The sequence below is a fragment of the Mobula hypostoma genome, chromosome 27, assembly GCF_963921235.1.
Source record: "Mobula hypostoma chromosome 27, sMobHyp1.1, whole genome shotgun sequence".
Lineage (NCBI taxonomy): Eukaryota > Metazoa > Chordata > Chondrichthyes > Myliobatiformes > Myliobatidae > Mobula > Mobula hypostoma.
Window position 1 is genome coordinate 5,299,996 of NC_086123.1, and position 23,390 is coordinate 5,323,385.

General features: G+C 41.2%; 1 protein-coding gene across 3 annotated transcripts in view; it reads left to right on the forward strand.

Moving 5' to 3' along the window:
• The window catches only part of acads (acyl-CoA dehydrogenase short chain), a 128,115-nt gene that overhangs the window by 44,095 nt on the left and 60,630 nt on the right, over positions 1–23,390 (forward strand). For 2 of the 3 annotated variants that reach the window (XM_063034585.1, XM_063034583.1), the window contains exon 6: positions 3,828–3,998. The exons of the other annotated variant lie outside the window; for it this stretch is intronic. In XM_063034585.1, the coding sequence (XP_062890655.1) occupies positions 3,828–3,998 (171 nt within the window). The remainder of the gene's footprint in view (positions 1–3,827; positions 3,999–23,390) is intronic. 3 annotated transcript variants of the gene reach the window in all.

The window sequence follows — 23,390 nt, forward strand, 5'->3', positions numbered from 1 at the left end:
TTGGCACAGGCTTTCAGTGCCCTACCAGGTATACCACCAAGCCCTGACACCTTGCAAGGGTTCACCCTCTTGAAAGATGTTCTGATGTCGTCTTCTGAGACTAAGTTCAGAGAGTCTTGGATCCTTTAGGGATTTACAGAAGTGTAATTTTATTCTGCCTTTCAAAGCATGCATAAAAGGTGTTGAGCTCATTTGGGAGCGAAGTGTTACAGCTGTTCATGATGTTAGGTTTCACCTGGTAGGAAGTACTTACTTACTTAAACCCATCACCCCTACTGGGGCATAGGCCACCAACAGTAACTCGCGGGAGCCTTCTGTCTTGGGCCAGTCTTTCACAATGTCTCTAGGTGTAGCCCATCTTCTTCTCCCAGGGATGAGGCCTTTGGAGCTTCTGTTGGCATTTCTGTAGCTCTGGGTTTTTAGGGGATGGGGTTGCTAGCCCCATGCCCAACCTTCCTCCTATCACAGCCGGGCTTGGGACCATCCAAGGCGGAGTCCTTGTAGGAAGTTATGGCCTGCAAGCCCTTCCAGAGCTGATGTGCATCTGATTCTGTTTCTAACTTCAATTGGAATTGTTTTGTCACTTTTAAAATAGTCTTATGTTGGTCATACCTGGCCTTTTTGTATGGTTCTGGATCACCAGTCCTGAACGCCACAGATAAAGTCCTCAGCAGACTACGAATCCCTTGGTTCATCTGCAGCTTCTGGTTTGGGTAGGTCTGTTACGTTCTCAAAGGCACACACTCATCCACATAGGCCTTGATGAAGTCAGTGACGACTGTGACGTATTCATTCAGATTCAGTAATGAATCCCTGAATATTGTCCTGCCCATCGACTCGAAGCAGACCTGTAAGTGCTCCTCCAGCTCCCTCGACCATACCTTGGTCCTCACCACTGGTGCTGTGGTTTTTAAGTTCCTGTCTTTACGCTGGGAGTAGAAGTACAGCCAGATGATCGGATGTTCCCAAGTGCATACATGGAATAGCAGAGTAAGCATTCTTGATTGTGGTATAACAGTGCTTAAGTGTGTTGGCACTTCTGGTTCCACAGGTGAAATATTGGTGGTAGTTATTGAGAGATTGGTAGTTGGCCTGGTTGAAATTCCCAGCAATAATTGGGAAGGCATCAGAATACATTGTTTCATTACTGCTGATCACGGTGCTCAGCTTCTTCCATTCCTGCCTGGCGCAAGCCAGAGGTGGAATATACACCACCACCACCAGGATGACGGTGGAAAATGTTCTCGTCAGATAAAACGGATGATACCTGACTTCTGGATGTTCCAGGTCAGGTGAACAGGATTTAGACAGAACCTTCACGGTTGTGCACCACGATGAGTTAATCATGAAATATACTCTACCCCCTGGACCTTTAAAGGAGATGCCCTGTCCTTTCGGAGGATGGTGAAACCTTTGGGCCACAATGCTGCATCTGAAATAGAGGAGGGTAGCCATGGAAGAATATCAGAAATGAGGTTAGCTTCCTGATAGATATAGAACATTGTAGATGAGTGATGAAGATAATGATATGGTGTATTGAGCAATGTGTGATGTATTTGGTGTAATATGACGTCTGATACCTTTAATTTTGCACTTATTGTGCATAAGAAAAAGTTATCAAACTTCTTTGCTGCCTGCATCCAAGTTCTTGGGGCTGAACTCCTGGCACTGACCTCTGAAATGACTTCCATGATTTGTTCCAGCTGCAGCTCACCTCCCATTTTGGAGAAGAAGTCTGTCATAAGATAGCTGGAACTAATGCAATCGGCTCATAAAATTGGATCCCTGGTTATTCGCTGAGGTACTCAGGCATACTGGATGCTGAAATTAGGATAATGAGTCGGCAACTTAATTGCACATTTGATTTCAGTGAATATTTCCTAGTCCTATGCAATTTAACAATGTTTCAAATCAAATTTGTGAAGTATGTGAAAATGAAAAATATATTTAGAGCAGAGAAGCAGGATTAAATTCAATAGTTTCACAACAGCCTGATGAACTGGTTGGCAACCTTCTGCTTTATCGTTACTTATATTTTTATCCACCTCAAGGAGTCTGGTTTGAATTACAGGCAACCTCTGTGTTGTGGCTTTTTAAGTATCAATAATTCATCTGTACATAATTCATAACCGAAAATTTTGAGGTATGAGAAAAATTCATTCTCACTCAATTTATGTGTCAGAAGTACAGAATTTAAAAACAAAGTTTATTTTATTCAAATTGTGTTTCTTGATGAATGTACAGATGTTAAGGCTTTGTGTTACAGAAGACTGAGATATGACCATTTTTTTGGGGAACAGAATCCCCCCATTAACATGGGGATCACCTGTAATCAGAAGCTGATAGATGCAGTCCTAATATAAATGTAATGACCCAGTTTCAACCTATCTTTTATTTGACTCAGAATAGCATATCATTGCATGGAATTTGCCATTCATTGGTTGTTGTAAAATAGTGTTTTAATTAACCTCTTGCATTTCAGCTAAGTGCTAATCTTTATGTTGAAATTGTCTTTTTCCTTGAAGTCTCTCCACCTTACCTGCTGCACTGATTTTCATCACTAATTTGTACTGTCTGTTACTTCCTGATTGTGGCTATTATTTTTAAAAATCTTTGTTATTCTTCAGTTGTGCCCTTAGTTACTATTTATTCTTTTTTTTCTTTTCACTATTGGCATTTTATCTCATCCACTGGACGTAGATTCAGAGAGACAGCACAGAAGCAGGCTTTTGACCTTAGCTGCTCATGTCAATCAAGGTGCATTCCTGAGCTAGCTCCATTTGCCTGCGTTGGCCTATATCCCTTTAAACAACGTATCAAATCAAATTTGTGAAGTAGGTGAAAATGAAAAACGGTGCCATATACCAGTCCAATTGTGGTTTGAATGTTGTAATTATACCTGCCTCTAACACATCCTCAGGCAGTTCTTTCCATCTGTGTAAAACAAAAGCCTGCCTCTCAGGGTCCCCTTAAATCTTTCACTGTCCTTTACACTCCCCTCTCTTGGGAAGAAGACTGACCATCTACCTTGATGATGCCATTCATGATTTTATAAACCTCTAAAGTCATTTCACAACCTCCTTCATTCCAGAGAAAACAGTCTCAGTATATTCAGTCACTCCGCATAACCTAAGCCTTCCAGTCCCAGCAACAATCCTGCAAATCTCTTCTGCACTCACTCTAGCGTAATCACACCATTACTATAGTACGGTGGCCAGAAATGCACGCAATCTTCCAGGTGCAGTCTCACCAAATCTTGTACAGGTGTTAACTGGCACCCAGGCTCTTGCACTCATTGTCCTGAACAATGAAGGTAAGTGTGCCATATCCCCTCTTCACCACCTTGTCTACTTGTGTCACCGCTTCCAGGGAACTATGTACTCGTGCCCCTGGGTCTCTGTTCCGGAAGACTCCCTGGGGCCCCGCTATTCACTGTAGACTGGCACTGTAGATCTACCTCTATCAATAACCTTGCAGGTTGTTAAATGTAGTTCCAGTTATTAGCCTCTGCTTGAGGAATACACAGGCTCTCATCCTGTTTGTGACAAACTCGTATGTAAACTCCAGTTGCTCTCTCAGCTGAACTGGATATTGCGCAGTTTGTGTGGGTGGCTTTTCACACAAGCTGTGCAATTACCAGTACAGTCAAGAGTGCAATTATATTAAAAATGTTTCATGGTTACAGAGGAGCTTGGCATTAATGGAGAAGAAGTTATATGAGAGAATGTGAATATTGTAAAATGTTGAAACCATTTAAAAACAAAGTCACATATTCAGCTTTTGTATGCCAACATACCTAAAGTGTTTTGCTTGCAATACATTTACAGGGAATAAGTGCTTTCTTGGTTCCTATGCCTACACCAGGACTTTCCTTGGGAAAGAAAGAAGATAAATTGGGAATTAGAGCATCTTCCACTGCAAACCTAATTTTTGAAGACTGCAGACTTCCTCGGGACAATATATTGGGTGAACCAGGACTTGGATTCAAAATAGCCATGGTAGGAGCTATTAGTGTTTGAATATTGGTGTGCATTTTGTTTATACAGTAATATGGAATACCACAGCATGACGTGCTGTACTAGAGTATCCATCTGTGCATTGTTTATAATATTGAATACCACATTCAGTACTTGCTTCAGAATTGTTCCTTAGTTGTCAGTGCTGTGAACTTTGAAACAGTGTACAGGTCTCCCTGGATATCAGACACTTATACCATAAGTAGAACTTTTGACCTCACAATCTACCTCATTATGATCTTACACTTTGTCTATCTACATTGTACTTTCTCTTCAGCTTTTACACATTATTCTGCACTGTTATTGTTTTACCTTGTTCTACCTCAATACACAGTGTAAATCAGTGGTCCCCAACCACCGGGCCGCAAAGCATGTGCTACCGGGCCGCGAGGAAACGATATGAGTCAGCTGCACCTTTCCTCATTCCCTGTCACGCACTGGTGAACTTGAACATAGGGTTGCCAACTGTCCTGTATTTGCCGGGACATCCCGTATATTGGGCTAAATTAGTTTGTCCCATACAGGACCGCCCTTGTCCCGTATTTTCACCGCTAAGGTAGAGCGTTCCTATGAAACCTTTCGTGCCGAAATGGCATAAAGCGAAGAAGAAATTACCATTAATTTATATGGGAAAAATTTTTGAGCGTTCCCGGACCCAAAAAATAACCTACCAAATCATACCAAATAACACACAAAACCGAAAATAACACGAACATATAGTAAAAGCAGGAATGATATGATAAATACACAGCCTATATAAAGAAGAAATAATATATGTACAGTATAGTTGGGAAGATTAAGCCAAAACCGATCTGTGGAAAAAAAATCGGCACGTACGCGCATGAGCACGTCACGCATGCGCACACAGGTGCCCGCACAAGGCTTCATGTCATGGTAGTCTTTCCTGGGGTAAACACACGTGTCCCGGGATTTGACTGCTACTTTTGTCCCTTACTTGGAAGTGAGAAAGTTGGCAACCCTAACTGTAAAAGACATGTTGAGGTGAGTTTCACCCTACTTGAACACCCCCCCCCCGACCCCCCAGTCAGCCGGTCCGCAAGAATATTGTCAATATTAAACTGGTCCGCAGTGCAAAAAAGGTTGGGGACCCTGGTGTAAATGTTTGATTTATATGTACACCATGCAAGGTAAGATTTTCATTGTATCTTGGTACATGTGACAATAATAAACCAATGCCAATAGATAACCCGAACAGTTTGTAAGTTGGAAATATGGCTGACTGGCAGTATAATGGCCAGCCAGGATGCTTAACTCAACCATACAGATATTGCCACCAACTGAGTGAGTTCTCTTGTGGCAGAAGATGGCTGTGGCTCCGCAGCTGTTGGCAGATTCTTCCCACTGGTCTCCCAAAAGCTTGTTTGTGTGTATGGACTAGACATAAGTCGAGCATTGAGAACCTAGGGTGGAACTGTAATATGAATTATTATATGAGTAGTAAAATTTCCATAACATGCCTAAAGGCAGAAAAATACTGTATTTTCAGTAAGAGCAAGTCATACAATCAATGAAAATATCTATCATAATTTCTAATGCAGCAAAATTTATCCCCTGAATCGAACTGCTGATATGACAAGTTTATACTATGGTGTATGAAGTGTGTAGTATATGGTAACGTGAAATTTCCTCTAACATTACGAACGCTCTGAGGCTACCAAAGCATGTCAGGATTTAAGCTGTTATGAAAGCTTCTCAATGTGCATGGTATTGCTACTTTTTATGATGAGCTCTTAATTTGCAATAGAAACAACATTTTATTTGCACTACTTTCTGGAACATGTTATTCCATTCATGCTGAAAATGTTTCTCAGTATTATTTTGATTTAATTACTAATATTGTTAACAATGACAAAGACTAAGCAAACCCTTTTATTGTCTTTCAGTGCTGAACTGGTATAGTGTCTGCATTGGGTTGTTAAAAATAAGTCAAGTCTAAAGAGACTAGCTGAATTTTTAAAGGTAATAACTAACTTGATCCATCAGGGTGTCTCCAAGGACTTACTCATAAGGTTCCATATAACAGGTTATTAACAAAAACTGAGAGGGCATGCAATTGTAGGCAAACTACTCATGGGGATAGAAAATAGGTTAGCAGTTAGAAGATAGAGAATGGGGATAATGTGTTAATTTTTTTCCCCTTGCTTTAATTGGGATTTGGTAGTGAATGGACACTTGTAGTGATAGCACCAATCCAATCACTTCCACTTCTTTTACCTGAACATGCCCAAGTGATTGAACGCAATTTCAGCATATTGTTTTTTCATTTTGAAGGATGCTATGAATCCGCTTGGGCTCCTGCAACTGGCTAGTGAAAGCAAACAATTGTATTGAACAAGGCTGAACAAATAACGTGAATTTGTCAACAGGTACTTACATTTCACCAATGCTTTACTAGATACTGGTGCAAAGCTGTTGTTCATAGAACTTGTGCTGAGAACAAGTTTTATAAAACTTGGAAATAACTTTCTTGTAAACTTAGGAGGTTGCTCCATATTATCTTGGAGTTGTTAGCTGTCACATCAGCATGGTGCATCTTGCTGTGGAACTCAAATGAGGATAAGAGCAACACCTGAGGCTGAAGGGACAGTAGTTACTTACTTATCTATCAAAGATCTGCAGCTACAGAGGAACGAAGGTTCTTGGTGCAGTGTGAATGTTTGCAGTGGGCTTACTTTATCTGCAAAGTACATAGGCAGAAGATGAGCTTCTTCCATGTCTGAACATCAACCTCCAAAGTCTCATATCAGGCTTTTGAAACAGGACATGCTGCCAATTGACCATCCATTTTCAGTGGAGCAAAATTTAAACATATGTTTGACATTATTATGTAGTGTTAAAACTATGCATAATCTTGTTCAAGTAAAAATCTTTAGTCTTATTCCAAGTTCCTCTATGTATTATCATATGTGTCTTCAGCCAAAGCAGAGCCAAGGCTGTTTAGAACCTTCTGACTCCTGAGGAAGACGTGGCTGATATTCTCTCGCCTTGGAAGGGATGTAGCTGGAATTCCCCACAATGATACTTAGATTAGGATTATATTTCCTTGACTTTGTAAAGAAGAGGATATGGGAAGAGCAAGGAGGTGAGGCAAGAAGGCTCAGAGACAGAACGAGAGGAAAGGGAGAAAAAGAATGATCAACTGCAGGGAGGATGGGAAAGCAGAGGAGAGTGAGACATTGAGAGGACAGAGGATGAGAAGGGATAAGTGAGGAAGTAGAGAGAGAGAGAGAGCAGTGAAAATATTGGGGAAAGAGAAAAGGTAATAGAAGGGAATAACAGTGACAGAGGGAAGAGGAAGAGTCAGAGAAGGTGTGAAAAGGAAAGAGGAAAAATGGGAAGGGTAAGAGAGGGAAGGGGAGATGTGAGAGGAACAGCAGAGAAGAGTGGAGGGAGGTGCAAGTGGGAAGAAAGGGAAGATATGAAAGAGGATAGTGGAGAGGGTGACAAGAGGGGAAGTCGGGTTTTCCTGTCTACAGAGCTAGCTCTACCTTTCTATTTCTGTGTCCAGCTGCCAGTTTTTAAAGTAATTGTTGCCATGGCAGTATTGATTTTTACCCTACCACAGTAATTTATTTGGTTCTATCCACTGCTACCTCACAAGCAAATTAAATCTTTCTTTCTTACTTTGCCAGTTCTAATGAAAAGTCCTTGACCTGAAATATTGTCCCTGCTTCTCTCCTCATGGATGTTACTCAAGCTGCTGAGCGGTTCAGGCATTTTCTGTTCTGATCACTGATTTCCAAAGCAATTTGCTCCTCCATTTGAAATATTTTAGGGTACCTAAATGAGCAAACATTGGAAGTCTTTGTATTATACTCACTATATAATATTACAGAGAGAAACTGTTTTCTCTACCAGAAATCAAGAACTTTGGGTACATAACCGTAAGTTGGAATAAGGTTTATTATCACTGACATATGTCGCGAAATCTATTGTTTTGCTGCAGCAGTACAGTACAATATATAAATATACTATAAATTATAAGGTAGATATTCCATTAAGTTTCAGTAAGAAAGAAGGACAAGGATGTCAAGGTAAGAGAACCTTGAATATTGACAGAATTGATGAATTCAGTCAAGAAGAAAAAGGAGAGTATGTAAAGCTTAGGAAGCTAACATCAAACAGTGTCCTTGAGGATTATAAAGAATCCAGAAAAGAACTCAAGAAGGCAATTCGGTAAGCCAGGAGAGGCCATGAAAAGTCCTTTGCAAGTATGATTAAAGATGATCCCAAGACATTCTACACATTCATGAAGAGCAAGAGGAACCACTCAAGAATAAAAGGAGGAATATTTGGTTGGGTGTGGAGGATGTGGGTGAGGTCATTAATGAGTATTTACATCAGAATTTACCAAGGAGAAAGATGTGGAGGATGGGGTGCTCAAAGCTGAGTGTATTGATACGCTAGGGCACTTTGAGGTAAAGGAGAAGATATTGCTACGGCTCTTAAAGAGCATTAAGGTGAGTAAGTCCTCAGGACCTGATGGGATATGCCCTGGGCTATTGAGAGAGGCTAAGTCCTGGAGGGCCTTCAAGCAGGAATGTTGTTCCATTAGTCAGGAAGGGAATAGGGGTAAACCTGGAAACTCTATACTAGTGATCCCCATATCTGTGGAAGGGATGCTACTGGATAGAGTTCTTAGGGATAGGATTTATGAAAATTTGGAAAACCATGGCCTAACTAGGGAGAGCCAACATGTTTTTGTACAGGGCAAATCATGTGTTTCTAAATTGATTGAATTTTTTGACGAGGGTGATTGATGAAAATAGAGCTATGGATGTTGCCTACATGGATTTTAGTAAGGGGTTTGATGAGGTCCCTCACGGGAAGCTCATCCAGAAGATTGCAATGCATGAGAATGATGGTGAATTGGCCATTTGGGCTTGCCCAGAGAAGACAGAAGGTAGTGGTTGAAGGGGCTTATTCCAGCTGGAGGTCTGTAATTAGTTGTGTTCCACAGGGATTAGTACTGGGATCTTTACTGTTTGTGATGTATACAAGTGACCTGGATGAAACTGTAGATGGGTGGGTTAGTAAGTTTGCACATGATTTGAAGATTGGTGGTGCTGTGAATAGTGCAGAAGACTGGCAAAAGTACAGCAGGGTAGAGATCAAGTGCAGATATGGACAGAGAAATGGCAGACAGTTTAACCTGGCTGAATGTCAAGTGTTGCACCTTGGTTGGTCAAATACAAAGAGATTGATAAAAGCACAAACCTTAACAGTGATGATGAGCAGAGGGATCTTGAATTCCAAGTTCATAGCTTCCTGAAAGTGGTTACACAAGTTGATAGAGTGGTTAAGAAGGCTTACCTTTATTAGTTGAGGCATTGAGTTCAAAAATTAGGAAGTTATGTTCAGCTTTATAAAACACTAGTTAGGCTGCATCTGGAGTGTTGCATACAGTTTTAGTTGCCTCATCCTAGAAAGGATGTTCAGGCTTTGGCGAGGATGGAGAAGAGGTTTACCAAGTTGTTGCCTGAACGCATTCTCTAACAAGAGGTTAGACAAACTTGGGTTGTTTTCTGTGGAACAGTGGAGGCTGACGGAGATATGATAGAGGTTTATAAGATTGTGAGAGACATAAAAGAGTGCACAGACAATATCTCCAAGTGTTGAAATGTCTAATACCAGAGGGCTTGCATTTAAGGTGAGAGGGGCTAATTCCAAAGGAGATAAAAGGGGAAGGTTTCTAACACAGAGGTGGTGGTTGCTTGGAATGCGTTGCCTGGAGTAGTGGTCAAGGCAGAAACACATTCACACTCTTCTGGTTAGCTGGGCCCAGTGCATTTTGGCTCAATTAGGTTGCTGTCCCAATTAGCTGGTTTCATGGAAATAGTTAAAAAGGTATGAAAAAGACAAACTGAGTAACAAATTATGTATTTAAATGAAATACAGAACAAATTATAAAACTACCAATAGTACTACAGTAGTTCCTAATAGTTATCGACGGAGGAATTCATCCAGTGTACCCAATGAACAAAATCAGTGCAGAAACCTAGTACTGATAACAGACTATTGATGATTGCATCCCACAAATCTCCATTTCCATTGTAGTATTCAAGATGATTGGTGATACCTTCAAATTCTTTATATTTCATTACTTGATGAAATAGTAAAATTGTTTCATTTTCACTCCCGGCCATTTCTGGCATTTACGAGCCTGATGCTTGAAACCACAGTGAGCAAAACAGTTCAGTATTGTCTTACTGCTTATTTCTCACCAATTAACAGTAACAAAAATCACTGCTTTTTATACACAAGCACACACAACTGATACATTTTAAAAACAGTTTGCTGTAAGCATGGTGTAGCACCTAATGGCCAAGTGCACGGGACTGACGCTAGTTAGAACCAGTTCAGCAACAGTCTCCTGTCTCAGTTAAGTGGCATAGTGTCCCAATTAATTGAAGAGAATCCTGGCTACTTTCTTGATTAGTTTTGTTCTTTAAGAGTTATCCCAAATAAATGGCTGCCCCAATTAACCGATGGCCCAATTAACTGGAACCCACTGCATTTGGAATTTGCTGTCGGGGCTTGACATACAACAAAAAGCAAAGATGCTCAACAATTCTAAAGGCACACAGTATATAAATAAAGTTAGAGGTTAAGGTGCAGATATAGAATAAAATGTACTTAAATAGATAATACCAGTGTGTATTTACAGTCTAAACAGCATTATTGAAAAGTGTTTTAAAGTATCTGCAGTGCAGTGATGGGGGTAAAGGAGAGGGTGGGGTTAATAAGGATGGTTGATCAGATTAACTGCTTGGGGGAAGAAACATTTAAGGTGGAATGAAGTTTTTGTTTTAATAGCCACATGGCACTTTCCAGATGGGAGCTTTTGGAGAAAGCAGTTAGTAGGGTTCAGCTGCTTCTTTGTCAATGACCTTTTCTGTTGACTGTTCACCGTAGCTTTCATATATTGTGGGAGGATTGGCGCAACTGTGAGTCAGTGGTAACATTCGTTACCCGACAGAAAATTGTGTGTTCAAGTGTCACTCCAGAAAAATATAGGTTTACATTTGTACCACTGAAAATGCTTCAGGGGTTGGAAATGCTGACCTTTCAGATGAGTTGTTAAACTGAATCACTGACTAGTCTTCAAGATGTTGTGATCTCACGATACTTGATCAGTGCAACTGTTCCGGAAACTTGGACAATATTTACCTCTCAATGGATATTGTTCTGAAATAAACCTGAATACTATCACATTGCTGTTTTAAAACTTTGGTGTGAACAAATCAGCAGTCACAATTGCAAAATTACAACAGTGCCTATTTCATGGTACTGCTTGCTGTAAAGTATTTAATGATGTCCTGAAGGTGTTTGTGAAATGCAAGTCTATCATTAGATATTCATTTGTAATTCCAAAGGTTACAGAGATATACATTCCATTTTTGTTTCATTCACAAATGTCTTCAAGCTAACAGTGCTGTATATATAAGACTACTTACTGCATATTCCTGTAGTTGAAATCCATATTCCCACCAGCTTTCAAGGCTTACGTGGCTTATTGCTCATCAGCTGATTGAAAATGTCGGTGATATTTGCATGTAGCTAGTACTATCGCGCGCTCTGAAACTTTTCGATGATTTTAAATTCCCTGGACCCCACCGCTTTATTTTCACCATGGATGTCCAGTTCCTATATACTTCCATCCCCCATCAGGAAGGTCTCAAAGCTCTCCGCTACTTTTTGGATTCCAGACCTAACCAGTTCCCCTCTACCACCACTCTGCTCCGTCTAGCGGAAATTAGTCCTTACTCTCAATAATTTCTCCTTTGGCTCCTCCCATTTCCTCCAAACTAAAGGTGTAGCTATGGGCACCCGTATGGGTCCTAGCTTTGCCTGCCTTTTTGTTGGCTTTGTGGAACAATCTATGTTCCAAACCTATTCTGGTATCTGTCCCCCACTTTTCCTTCACTACATCGACGACTGCATTGGCGCTGCTTCCTGCACCCATGCTGAGCTCGTTGACCTCATTAACTTTGCCTCCAATTTTCACCCTGCCCTCAAGTTTACCTGGTCCATTTCCGACACCTCCCTCCCCTTTCTAGATCTTTCTGTCTCTATCTCTGGAGACAGCTTATCTACTGATGTCTACTATAAGCCTACTGACTCTCACAGCTATCTGAACTACTCACCCTGTCTCTAGCAAAAATGCCATCCCCTTCTCGCAATTCCTCCGTCTCCGCTGCATCTGCTCTCAGGATGAGGCTTTTCATTCCAGGACAAGGGAGATGTCCTCCTTTTTTAAAGAAAGGACCTTCCCTTCCTCCACCATCAACTCTGCTCTCAAACGCATCTCCCCCATTTCACGTACATCTGCTCTCACTCCATCCTCCTGCAACCCCACTAGGAATAGGGTTCCCCTGGTTCTCACTTACCACCCCACCAGCCTCCGGGTCCAACATAATATTCTTCATAACTTCCGCCACCTCCAACGGGATCCCACCACTAAGCACATCTTTCACTCCCCCCCCTGCTTTCCGCAGGGATGGCTCCCTACGCGACTCTCTTGTCCATTCGTCCCCCCCCATCCCTCCCCACCGATCTCCCTCCTGGCACTTATCCTTGTAAGCGGAACAAGTGCTACACATGCCCTTACACTTCCTCCCTTACCACCATTCAGGGCCCCAGACAGTCCTTCCAGGTAAGGCGACACTTCACCTGTGAGTTGGCTAGGGTGATAGACTGCATCTGGTGCTCCCTATGTGGCCTCCTATATATTGGTGAGACCCTACACAGACTGAGAGACCGTTTCGCTGAACACCTATGCTCTGTCTGCCAGAGAAAGCAGGATCTCCCAGTGGCCACGCATTTTTTCCACGTCCCATTCCCATTCTGATATGTCAATCCATGGCCTCCTCTACTGTAAAGATGAAGCTACACTCGGGTTGGAGGAACAACACCTTATATTCCGTCTGGGTAGCCTCCAACCTGATGGCATGAACACTGACTTCTCAAACTTCCGCTAATGCCCCACCTCCCCCTCGTACCCCATCCGTTACTTATTTATATACACACATTCTTTTCTCTCTCTCCTTTTTCTCCCTCTGTCCCTCTCACTATACCCCTTGCCCATCCTCTGGGTTTTTCCCCTCCTCTCCCTTTCTCCCTCGGCCTCCTGTCCCATGATCCTCTCATATCCCTTTTGCCAATCACCTGTCCAGCTCTTGGCTCCATCCCTCCCCCTCCTGTCTTCTCCTATCATTTCGAATCTCCCTCTTCCTCTCCCACTTTCAGATATCTTACTAGGTCTTCTTTCAGTTAGTCCTGACGAAGGGTCTCGGCCCGAAACGCCGACTATACCTCTTATTAGAGAAGTTGCCTGGCCTGCTGCGTTCACCAGCAACTTTGATGGGTGTTGCTAGTACTATCTTTGTTGTTTATTGGCTGTACACACCAATGGGAGGCTCAGTGGTACAATTAAAATTTAAAATTGCCATACATCTCATTGAATCTTGTGGCTGCACGAACTGGTAGAAGATTTTTTTTTCAAAACTGAAGCGGTGCTGTGATCCTTTGAATAATTGTCTAACGCAGATCCAAAAAAGATGCTGTTGGAAGTGCAGATCAGATCAGTAAGCAGTGCAAAGAAAAAAGTGAAGTGCATGCATCAGTAGATTGCTCACTGATCTGTGCATCACTGTCTCTGTTCCAGATTTCAAACTTAGCACCTTTAAATGTAATTTTCACACTGAATGCTATTTCCTATTTAGCCATTCTCTGTACATGTAGTTTGTACTCTTAAGTGTTAACCTTCATTATTTTTCTAGATCATTTTTGGAATTATAAAAAATTAAATATAAGTAGTTGCTATGAAATAAAATCTGACACAAATGGATAAAAAGATTTAGGAAGGAAAATGACAAAAACCTTGGTGAAGTAGAATTTAAGGAGCATTCTAAAGATGGGAAAGATTTAGTGGATGCTCAGCATTGAAGAGTTTGGCAGCTAAAGATACGGCTGCCACTGGTGATCTGCACTACGAGAGCACAGATTTGAAGGAGCACAATATTTTAAAATTGTGGGTTGGTGAAAGTTATAAAGCATTGAGGATTTTCACTTATGCATGTTGCTAATTGATCCAGGGGTAACCAGTTATTAAGAAATTTAAAAGTAATTCTAAGCTTGATTAATAGTCATTGTACATATTAATGTTTTTCTGAATTGGTAAAATTGAGACACGAGAGGCTGCAGATGCTGGAATCTGGAGAAAGGAACAAAATACTAGAAGAAACCAGTGAGTCAGACCACATCTGTGAAGGGAAATGGACAGTCGGGGTACTGGGCCAAGGTTGGACTGATGAAGGGTCATGACCCAAAACATCAACTGTTCCATTTTTCTCTGTAGATGTTGCCTCACCCACCAAGTTCCTCCATCATTTTGTTTCTGAACAGTGAACCATGAACCTGAAGGGTAAACTAACCACATTATTTCACTCTAGCCAATGTTATCTGAACATTCACTGCCCTTCAGTTGTGGCATTCTTTCTATATTTTACTCAGAGCACTTTAGTTAAGCTGCTTAATCATTTGCTAACATGAATGATAACATGAATAAATATGATATGGGGGCTTTTCAATTTAAAATGACATTGGCAAAATTCTACAGACAATGAGAGCCCAGAAAGCAAAGTTCTGAGCATGTTTTCAAGTACAATGTAATGAGTATCACCTGCTGTTAACAATCATTTGGGAACTAAGTCCCGCCAGTGTTGTTCTTCGATGTTGGATTTTATAGCTGAGAGCATCTAGATCTGACTGGAATATGGGGTGATGTTTGTGTGGATAGCTTTTGCAAAGTAAAAGAAAATGAAGAGAATATGTGTCAACGTATAATCCTAAGATTTCCACATCTAAGCTAGCACTCAGTTTGCATGGGGTTCCTGCAATTTAATTTACTTCAGAAACATCAATTGAAGATAACAAGATGAAGGAGGATGGCAGAAGAAACACATTTTTGAGACTAAAATAATTTTGGGTTGTTGTTCAGCTCTGAGGAGCTCTGGTTTAATGGGTGTCATTTGCTGACAGCTACTGTTAGAATATTAACTCACTGCACTCTTTAGATCAAGTTCAATTATCATTCAACAATACAAGAATATTTATGAATACAGACAAATGAAACAGCGTTTCTCCAGGGCCAAGATGCAAAACACAGTGCCAACAGTCACATACAGCACAAGCCATGGATAGCACATACTGTATAAGATAGCAGTAAACATACAGTCACACAAAAAATAGCCCAAGTCCTTGAGTGACATGTCTTGTAAATTGATGGATTGATGGTTAGAATGCTTAATAAATATTTTCTTCATTGAACTTTAATTATCTTGGAATCAATGATATTGTTTTGGCACCACAGAGCTGCCCTTTTCTAGTTCTCTGATCTCATATTACCAAATATTATGGGCTGAAACGTATCCAGTATCTTACACTGTATGCCACATATTCCTCAGAAATCTGTACTAAGTTCTGCAACATGCTCTGCAGATAAATGGCTGTGGGAATCATTACCCTAATTTCTCTTCCTCTTCAAGCAGTGAATTGTTACACCTTTAGATCTTTCCCATTCTCATTATTTCATCTTCTGTATTCTAGATTGCTAGTGCGGTAAGCATTTTCACTCTCAGTATTTAAATAATGAACTTCGTGTCCTTTCATTTCTGCATCTGTCCTGTGCTCCACTAAATCTTTATCACATTCTTAAAGGCCAGAAAAGCTTCAAACTTTGCAGAGTTATCACACAAACACATTGAATGACTGTAATATAGAGCTGTTTTTTACCTCTACATCTGACTTTTCCGTTGTTCACTTGTCCAATTTGGTAGCTCAGCCAGTCCTCTACAGCTTGCATCCTGGACTGTTTTATTCAAGTATTATCTCTGTTTAATAGCTTCTGATCCAACAATGCCTCGTTTTTTTTTATCATTCTTTAAATCACAAAATGGATTGCTAACTTTACAGAAAGAAGCTACTCTCATCAGAACAGAAGTAATAGGAACATAAGCCATTCAGCCCCTTGAGCCTGCTCTAACATTCAGTAAAATCAAGATCATATATCTCTGTACCATTCTCCTGCCCTATTTCCATACGACTTGATTCCTCTAAGTAGTCATTAACGTATTGATCTCAGTTTTGAATAAATCCATTGACTACATCTCCTTTGCCCTATGGAGTAGAGAATTCCAAAGATTCATCACCCATTCTGTAGAGAAATTTTCTACTTATTTTAGTCCTAAATGCCCTGCGTCTTATTTTCAGACTGTGACTCTCAGTTTTTGACTCCTGAACCGGTGGAAATGCTGTCATGCCGTTTAAGGATATTGTCTATTCCAATGAGGTATCCACTCATTCTTCTGAATTCTAGAGATCAGGGAGAAACACAGTCTGCTAAATCTGTCCTCATATGACATCCCTAGAACCAGTATAATGAATCTTCACTGTAATCCCTCCTAGAACCAGTATAATGAATCTTCACTACAATCCCTCCTAGAACCAGTATAATGAATCTTCACTGTAATCCCTCCTAGAACCAGTATAATGAATCTTCACTACAATCCCTCCTGGAACCAGTATAATGAATCTTCACTACAATCCCTCCTAGAACCAGTATAATGAATCTTCACTATAATCCCTCCTAGAACCAGTATAATGAATCTTCACTACAATCCCTCCATAACAAATATGTCCATTTATAGATAAGTAGACTAGAATTGCATTTCAGATATTGTCTCATCAAAGCACTATGTAATTGCAGTAATTTGCTTCTTTAAGGAATTTTAGCTTCCCCAAGAGCAATGCAGTTAGTTTCGCTTCCTATCTGTAACCCATGGACATGCAGAACCTCTGGTTTTTCTAATAAATGGGAATGGTTTGCCTCTATCAACTCTGGCCAGATCACACACACTGCAGTCCATGTTTCCTCTCAGCCATGTCTCTTACAAGAACAGTCCCAGATTCTCCTTTGACATGATGCAAGTCTCTCAAATATTTTAATAATTGTGTTCTGTATTTTCTACAAAATCTTCACATATTTCTTAAAGCCAAAATGGACGTGCTTTTCAATTGTGGCTCACCAAATGTTTTATAAAGTATCTCTGTAGCTTGTACTCTGCATCTCTATTTTGAAGCCTTTGAATTTGAATGTATTTTTGATTACCTTCCTCATCTTACTCTGCCATCTTCAATGATTCATGCAAACATACAGGTGTCTCTGAGCCACTACCATAAAACTGTACCTCTTATATTACACAACTTACCTTAGTTAGCGACAATAAATAGCTGAAGTTTCAGGAAAATAAAAATTGTGGTGCTGCAAAGAATGAGAGCTGCCTTGCAGTGAAATCTATGCAACTTCATGAGAAAAATGAGAAATAACTAATTTGATGCCATCATTTGAACTGAAATTTTAAAATGACAAAAATTGGCAGCTGCTGAAAAGAAAAATGGCAAAATCAGAGCTATTGCTGAATTTGGTACAAAGAGACAATTCTAATGGGAGAATGTAAGAAAATGAATGCCTAAAATTTGACCCAAAATATGACAAAATAGAATTGACCTTGGCCTCCTTGGAAGCTAAAGCATAAGATGATGGATGAATGGGAGATCTGACCTTCAATGGACTTGTAAAATAGTTGTACTTAAGTAAGCAACACGCATCAAAGTTGCTGGTGAACGCAGCAGGCCAGGCAGCATCTCTAGGAAGAGGTACAGTTGACGTTTCAGGCCAAGACCCTTCGTCAGGACTAACTGAAGGAAGAGTTAGTAAGAGATTTGAAAGTGGGAGGGGGAGGGGGAGATACAAAATGATAGGAGAAGACAGGAGGGGGAGGGATGGAGCCAAGAGCTGGACAGGTGATTGGCAAAGGGGATATGAGAGGATTATGGGACAGGAGGTCCGGGGAGAAAGACAAGGTGGGGGGAACCCAGAGGATGGGCAAGGGGTATAGTGAGAGGGACAGAGGGAGAAAAAGGAGAGAGAGAGAAAGAATGTGTATATATAAATAAATAACGGATGGGGTACGAAGGGGAGGTGGGGCATTAGCGGGAGTTAGAGAAGTCGATGTTCATGCCATCAGGTTGGAGGCTACCCAGACGGAATATAAGGTGTTGTTCCTCCAACCTGAGTGTGGCTTCATCTTTACAGTAGAGGAGGCCGTGGATAGACATGTCAGAATGGGAATGGGATGTGGACCTGTCTTCTCCTATTATTTTGGATTCCCCCTCCCCCTCCCACTTTCAAATCTCTTACTAGCTCTTCCTTCAGTTAGTCCTGACGAAAGGTCTCGGCCTGAAACGTTGACTGTACCTCTTCCTAGAGATGCTGCCTGGCCTGCTGCGTTCACCAGCAACTTTGATGTGTGTTGCTTGAATTTCCAGCACCTGCAGAATTCCTGTTGTTTGCACTTATGTAATATGTTTACAAATTGAATCACCTTGAAGCAGCTCACACAACAAATCCACTTTGAAACATCTGTGGGTAGTCATTGTGTGGCGTTCTTCAGATTGACGTAAGTGAATGGCAGGTTAATATCTGGAACATTAAACAAATGCTGGACCAAACCAGCAGATGGAGCAGCATTTATGGTGGGGTGGAAGGAGTTGCTGACGAGTTGTCGAGACCCTGCAACAGGAATGAAACCGGGGAGTGAAGATGGCCGGTAGAAAGGTGAATGGTGTGGGGTGGGGCAAGGACCTGTAAGTGGATCAAGAAGGGGTAATAGATGGAACCTGGTTGACGGGAGTGGGTGGCGCAGGAGGTTAGAGGTCGAGGCACCTGCTAGCGGGTGAAAGGTAGAATATAAAGGCAACCAGTGCTGGAATCTGATAAGGAAGCTGATAATGGGAAACACTAAAGGAGAGATGAAGGGCATGGGAGTAGAATTAGGCCATTCAGCCCGTCAAGTCTACTCCATCGTGTGATTTACATCTCAACTCCATTCTCCTGCCTTCTCCCCATAACTTTTGATACCCATACTAATCAAGAAGTTATCAACTTCTGCTTTAAACCTACCCAATGACTTGGCCTCCAGAGCCACCTGTGACAATGGATTTAACAGATTCATCACCTCCTGGCTAAAGAAATTCCTCCTCATCTATGTTCTAAAGAGATGTCATTGTATTCTGAGGCTGTACCCTCTGGTCCTAGACTCCCCTGCTATTGAAAATCTCCTCTCCACACCTACTCGAGCTAGGCCTTTCAATATTCATATGTTTCAATGAGACTTTCGCACGTATAGGCCCAAAGCCATCAAATGCTCCTCATGCATTAATCAGTTCATATCCGGGATCATTCTCATGAACCTGCTGTGGACTCTCTCCAATGCCAGCACATTCGTTCTAAGATAAGGAGCCCAAAATTGCTCACCATGTTCCGAGTGTAGTCTGACCAATTGCTTATAAAGCCTCAGCATTATATCCTTGCTTTTATATTCTTGTCCTCTCAAAACGAATGTTAACATTGCAAATTGGGGGACCAGTTTGTGGGGGGGAGGGGGAAGGAAGGGGTGGGATATTTTGGGTGAAATCTCGAACCAGGAAGAACAGAAAATGGGTAATGGAGTGGATATGGGCAAGGGAGCAAAAATAAGAGCACTGGAGGAGAGAAAGGAGAACATAGAAGTAAGGGTTACCTGAAATTGAATTTTTTAGGTGACCTCTGTCTCTGTTTGGAGGAAGGAGTGAAAAATGCAGGAAATGCAATATTGTGCTTTATCAACCACAGAAGAGGGGAAGCCACATTTGTGAAAAAGGAGATTTTTTATAGAGGAATTCTATCTCTATTCTGATTGGAGGGGTGATGGGTTAGGGGGATGGGTTGGTGAGAGAAGTGGGAAAGGCAGATTAATATCTTTTGTCGGTATTATTAATTAAATGAGGCACATTAGTAGGGTGTGGGGAGTCAGTCTGGCATGTATTGGTATTCGTCTATTTTTGTTAGCCATGTCATTAGCATAGTTGTTGCTGATGAGGCTAACCACTGTAGTATCATCAGCAAACGTGATTGGTTTGAGCTGAATCTGGCGGTGCAGTGGTGAGTCAGCAGCAGACTGAGCACACAATCCTGGGGGCACCCGTGCTCAGCATGATGGAGCTTGAAATGCTGCTGCCAACTCAGAATGACTGGAGCCTTCCATCAAAATGAATTGGCTTACAGAGAGGAGGAGGAGAGGCTTGTCAGATGGTGTGAGAGCAACAACCTGTGTCTCATCATGGACAAGACAAAAGTGATGATTGTGGATTTCAGGAAAGCACAGGTCAACCACTCTGCATTTCACATCAATGGCTGTGCTGTGGAGAGAATGAAGAGCACAAAGTTCCTTGGTGTGCACATAATGGACCCACAATATCTCCTCACTACTTAAGAAGGCACAGAAGCATCTACTCATTTTGCGGAGATTGAGGCATGCAAGGCTCCCCACTCCCATTCTAACCACTTTCTACAGGAGCACCATCAGGAATGTTCTGTCCGGCAGCATCGTTGTGTGAAACGGAAGCTGTAAGGCAGTGGACCGCAAGTTCCGACAGAGGACAGCAAAACCTGCTGAGAGGATCATCAGAGTCTCTCTCCTGTCTATTTAGAACATAGAAATCTACAGCACGTTACAGGCCCTTTGGCCCACAATGTTGTGCTGACCACGTAACCTACTTTAGTAGCTGCCTAGAATTTCCCTACCAGAGCCCTCTATTTTTCTAAGCTCCATGTACCTATCTAGGAGTCTCTTAAAAGATCTTCTTGTATCCTATTTGTCACATTTACTTGGAGCGTTGCAGATGAAGGGCCCTTACCACCCTTCCCACAATCTCTTTGACCCACTACCACCAGGAAGGAGGTATAGAAGTAGCAGAACCAGGTCTGCCAGACTGGGTAATAGCTACTTCCCTCAGGTGGTAAGACTAATGAATACTCTGCCACCACCAAGGTCTCATCAGTAAGACAGCAAACTGCTTACTGTACTCTGTACTGTATACCTGTGTTGCACTTTACTACATGTATTTTGAATTATATTTTGTTAACTTATTTATTGTATAATATTTTGGTTTATGTACTGTGTAAGGTATATGTTGTGTGGGAGGAACATTGTTTTGTTTGGTTGTATGTACGTACAGTTGAGATGCCAATAAACTTGAACTTGAAGAATTAATCATAGTTCCATAATATGTATGTATAATAGAATGGAGAGAATGTTCTAGATTTGAAAGAATGATTGCCAAATGCCCTGTTATTTTTACCAAGTAATTAAATGAGTTATGGGAATAAGATATGTGGCTTGTTAGCATGGAAGGTTAGGAGGTCAAGAGCAGCCTATGAAATGAAGTGTGTAGAGATGTTTTAGATTTGTTCTAATCACAAGCAGTATTATTCATTAAAACCGATTTTGTTTTGAAGTTGCTTATTCATCTTTGTTCCCTACTGGGCTTCAAATTGAATATTTCATAAATACCCTGCAGCTTGTTTTTCCCATTGGTAATTTAATATTTCCTGTATCCTTCTCAAAGACTGTCAGGCTGTCAGAATACTCAACATGTCTTTTCACCTTATTGCAGGGGTGGGGGGGGGGAGTCAATTGGATATTTTCTTTATATTTCCTCTTGGGATTAACAGTTGTTAAGAATGGTTTCAATTAATGCAAGAGAATTTCTAAGTGAAATGCGATCTAAGAATCTGTAAAATAAAGACTAACAGTGTTTATAATTGTAACCATCATTTAAACAAAGCTCAAACATTCTCGACTTCTGATCTGCATTTAAAAGAAACTGATGTTCTTTCAGTTTATGTAGAAATAGAAATAATCTTTGAATTCTGATCAATACTGGAATTCTGCTGAGTAATTGAGCTTGATAGCACATTAGCAATTTCCATTATTGTACTGATGATTGTGAGTTAATCAACAGGCGTTCACCAGGTCGGTTTGGATTTGTCCTGCACACCTGGGCAATTTTCTACATCGTCAGGTAAATGTTAGCAGCTTGGCTAGAAAAAAACATCTAGTTCTGGAGCACTGGAATTCAGTACAACCCTTAGATGTTTTCTGGTCTTAGCTGAATCCTGTGCCCTCAACTGTTTGACAGTACCTTGCAAAAAATTGAGTTGGTTGATGACTGGCTTCTGTGATTGTGGGGATTTCAAGACAAGATTGACTGGTTGTGAATGTTTCAGCCTTATCTTTAGCATTTGCATATAGGATCCTGCTGTTGTTAAGGGAGGTGATGTCCTCCTAGTCACTGTTTAATTGTCCATCACCTTAGGATTGCAGTTCTTCAGTCTGATCGGTTGTCAGATCGTTTGGCTTTGCATATTGCATGGTGTCTTTGCTGTTTAGTAAGTGTTTGGTCCTGTGTTTAGCTTCACCATACTGCAGGCCTCATCATTTTTGGGTATGTCTCAAGCTTTGAAATAGTTAGTCTACTCCTGTATTTTTAGCGTTTCTTAAATGCATCGATTAGATTAGATTAGGTTAAAATTTATTGTCATTTTGCTGAGTACAGATACAAAGCCAATGAAATGCAATTAGCATCTGACCAGAAGTGCAAAGAATAGTATTATTTACAAAATAACTGCGAATAAAAAGTAAGTGCTACAGCACACAAATATAGAAGTACTGAGACGGTATAATACAGATGCAATACTGCTTAGTGCTGTGATGTGAGGTTCAGCAAGGTCACTGCCTTGGGGAAGAAGCTCTTCCTGAGCCTGCTGGTGCGGGACTGGAGGCTCCTGTAGTGCCTACTGGATGGGAGGAGAGTAAAAAGTCTATGTTAGGGTAAGATGCATCCTTGATCATGCTTTTCGCCCTGCCCAGGCAGTGTTTATGGTAGATGTTCTCAATGGTGGGCAATTGGGTGCCAATAATCTGCTGGGCAGTTTTCACCACCCATTCTATTAGCACATAGAACGTAGGAACAGATCCTTTAGCCCATGGTGTCTGTGTTTGGCATGGTACCAAATTAAACTGATCCCTTCTGCTTGCACATGATCCATTTTCTTCCGTTCTCTGCATATTCATGTGCCTATCTAAAATGCCATCTGCTTCCATTATCACCCCTGATAGTGTGTTCCAAGGACCTGGCACTGCCTGCATGTGCCTATTAACTTTTCCCCTTCTCACCTTGAAACTGTGCCTTTGAGCATTTGACATTTCTACCCAAGGAAAAAGATTCTGGCTGTCTACCCTATTTATGCCTCTCATAATTTTATTAACTTCCAGCAGGTCCTCCCCAGCCTCCAAAGCAATCCAATTTTGTTCAACTTCTTATAACTAATCTGTACAGCATCCAAGTAAACCTCTTTTGTACTCTTTCCAGAGCCTTCACATCCTTCCTGTAATAGGGTGACCAGAA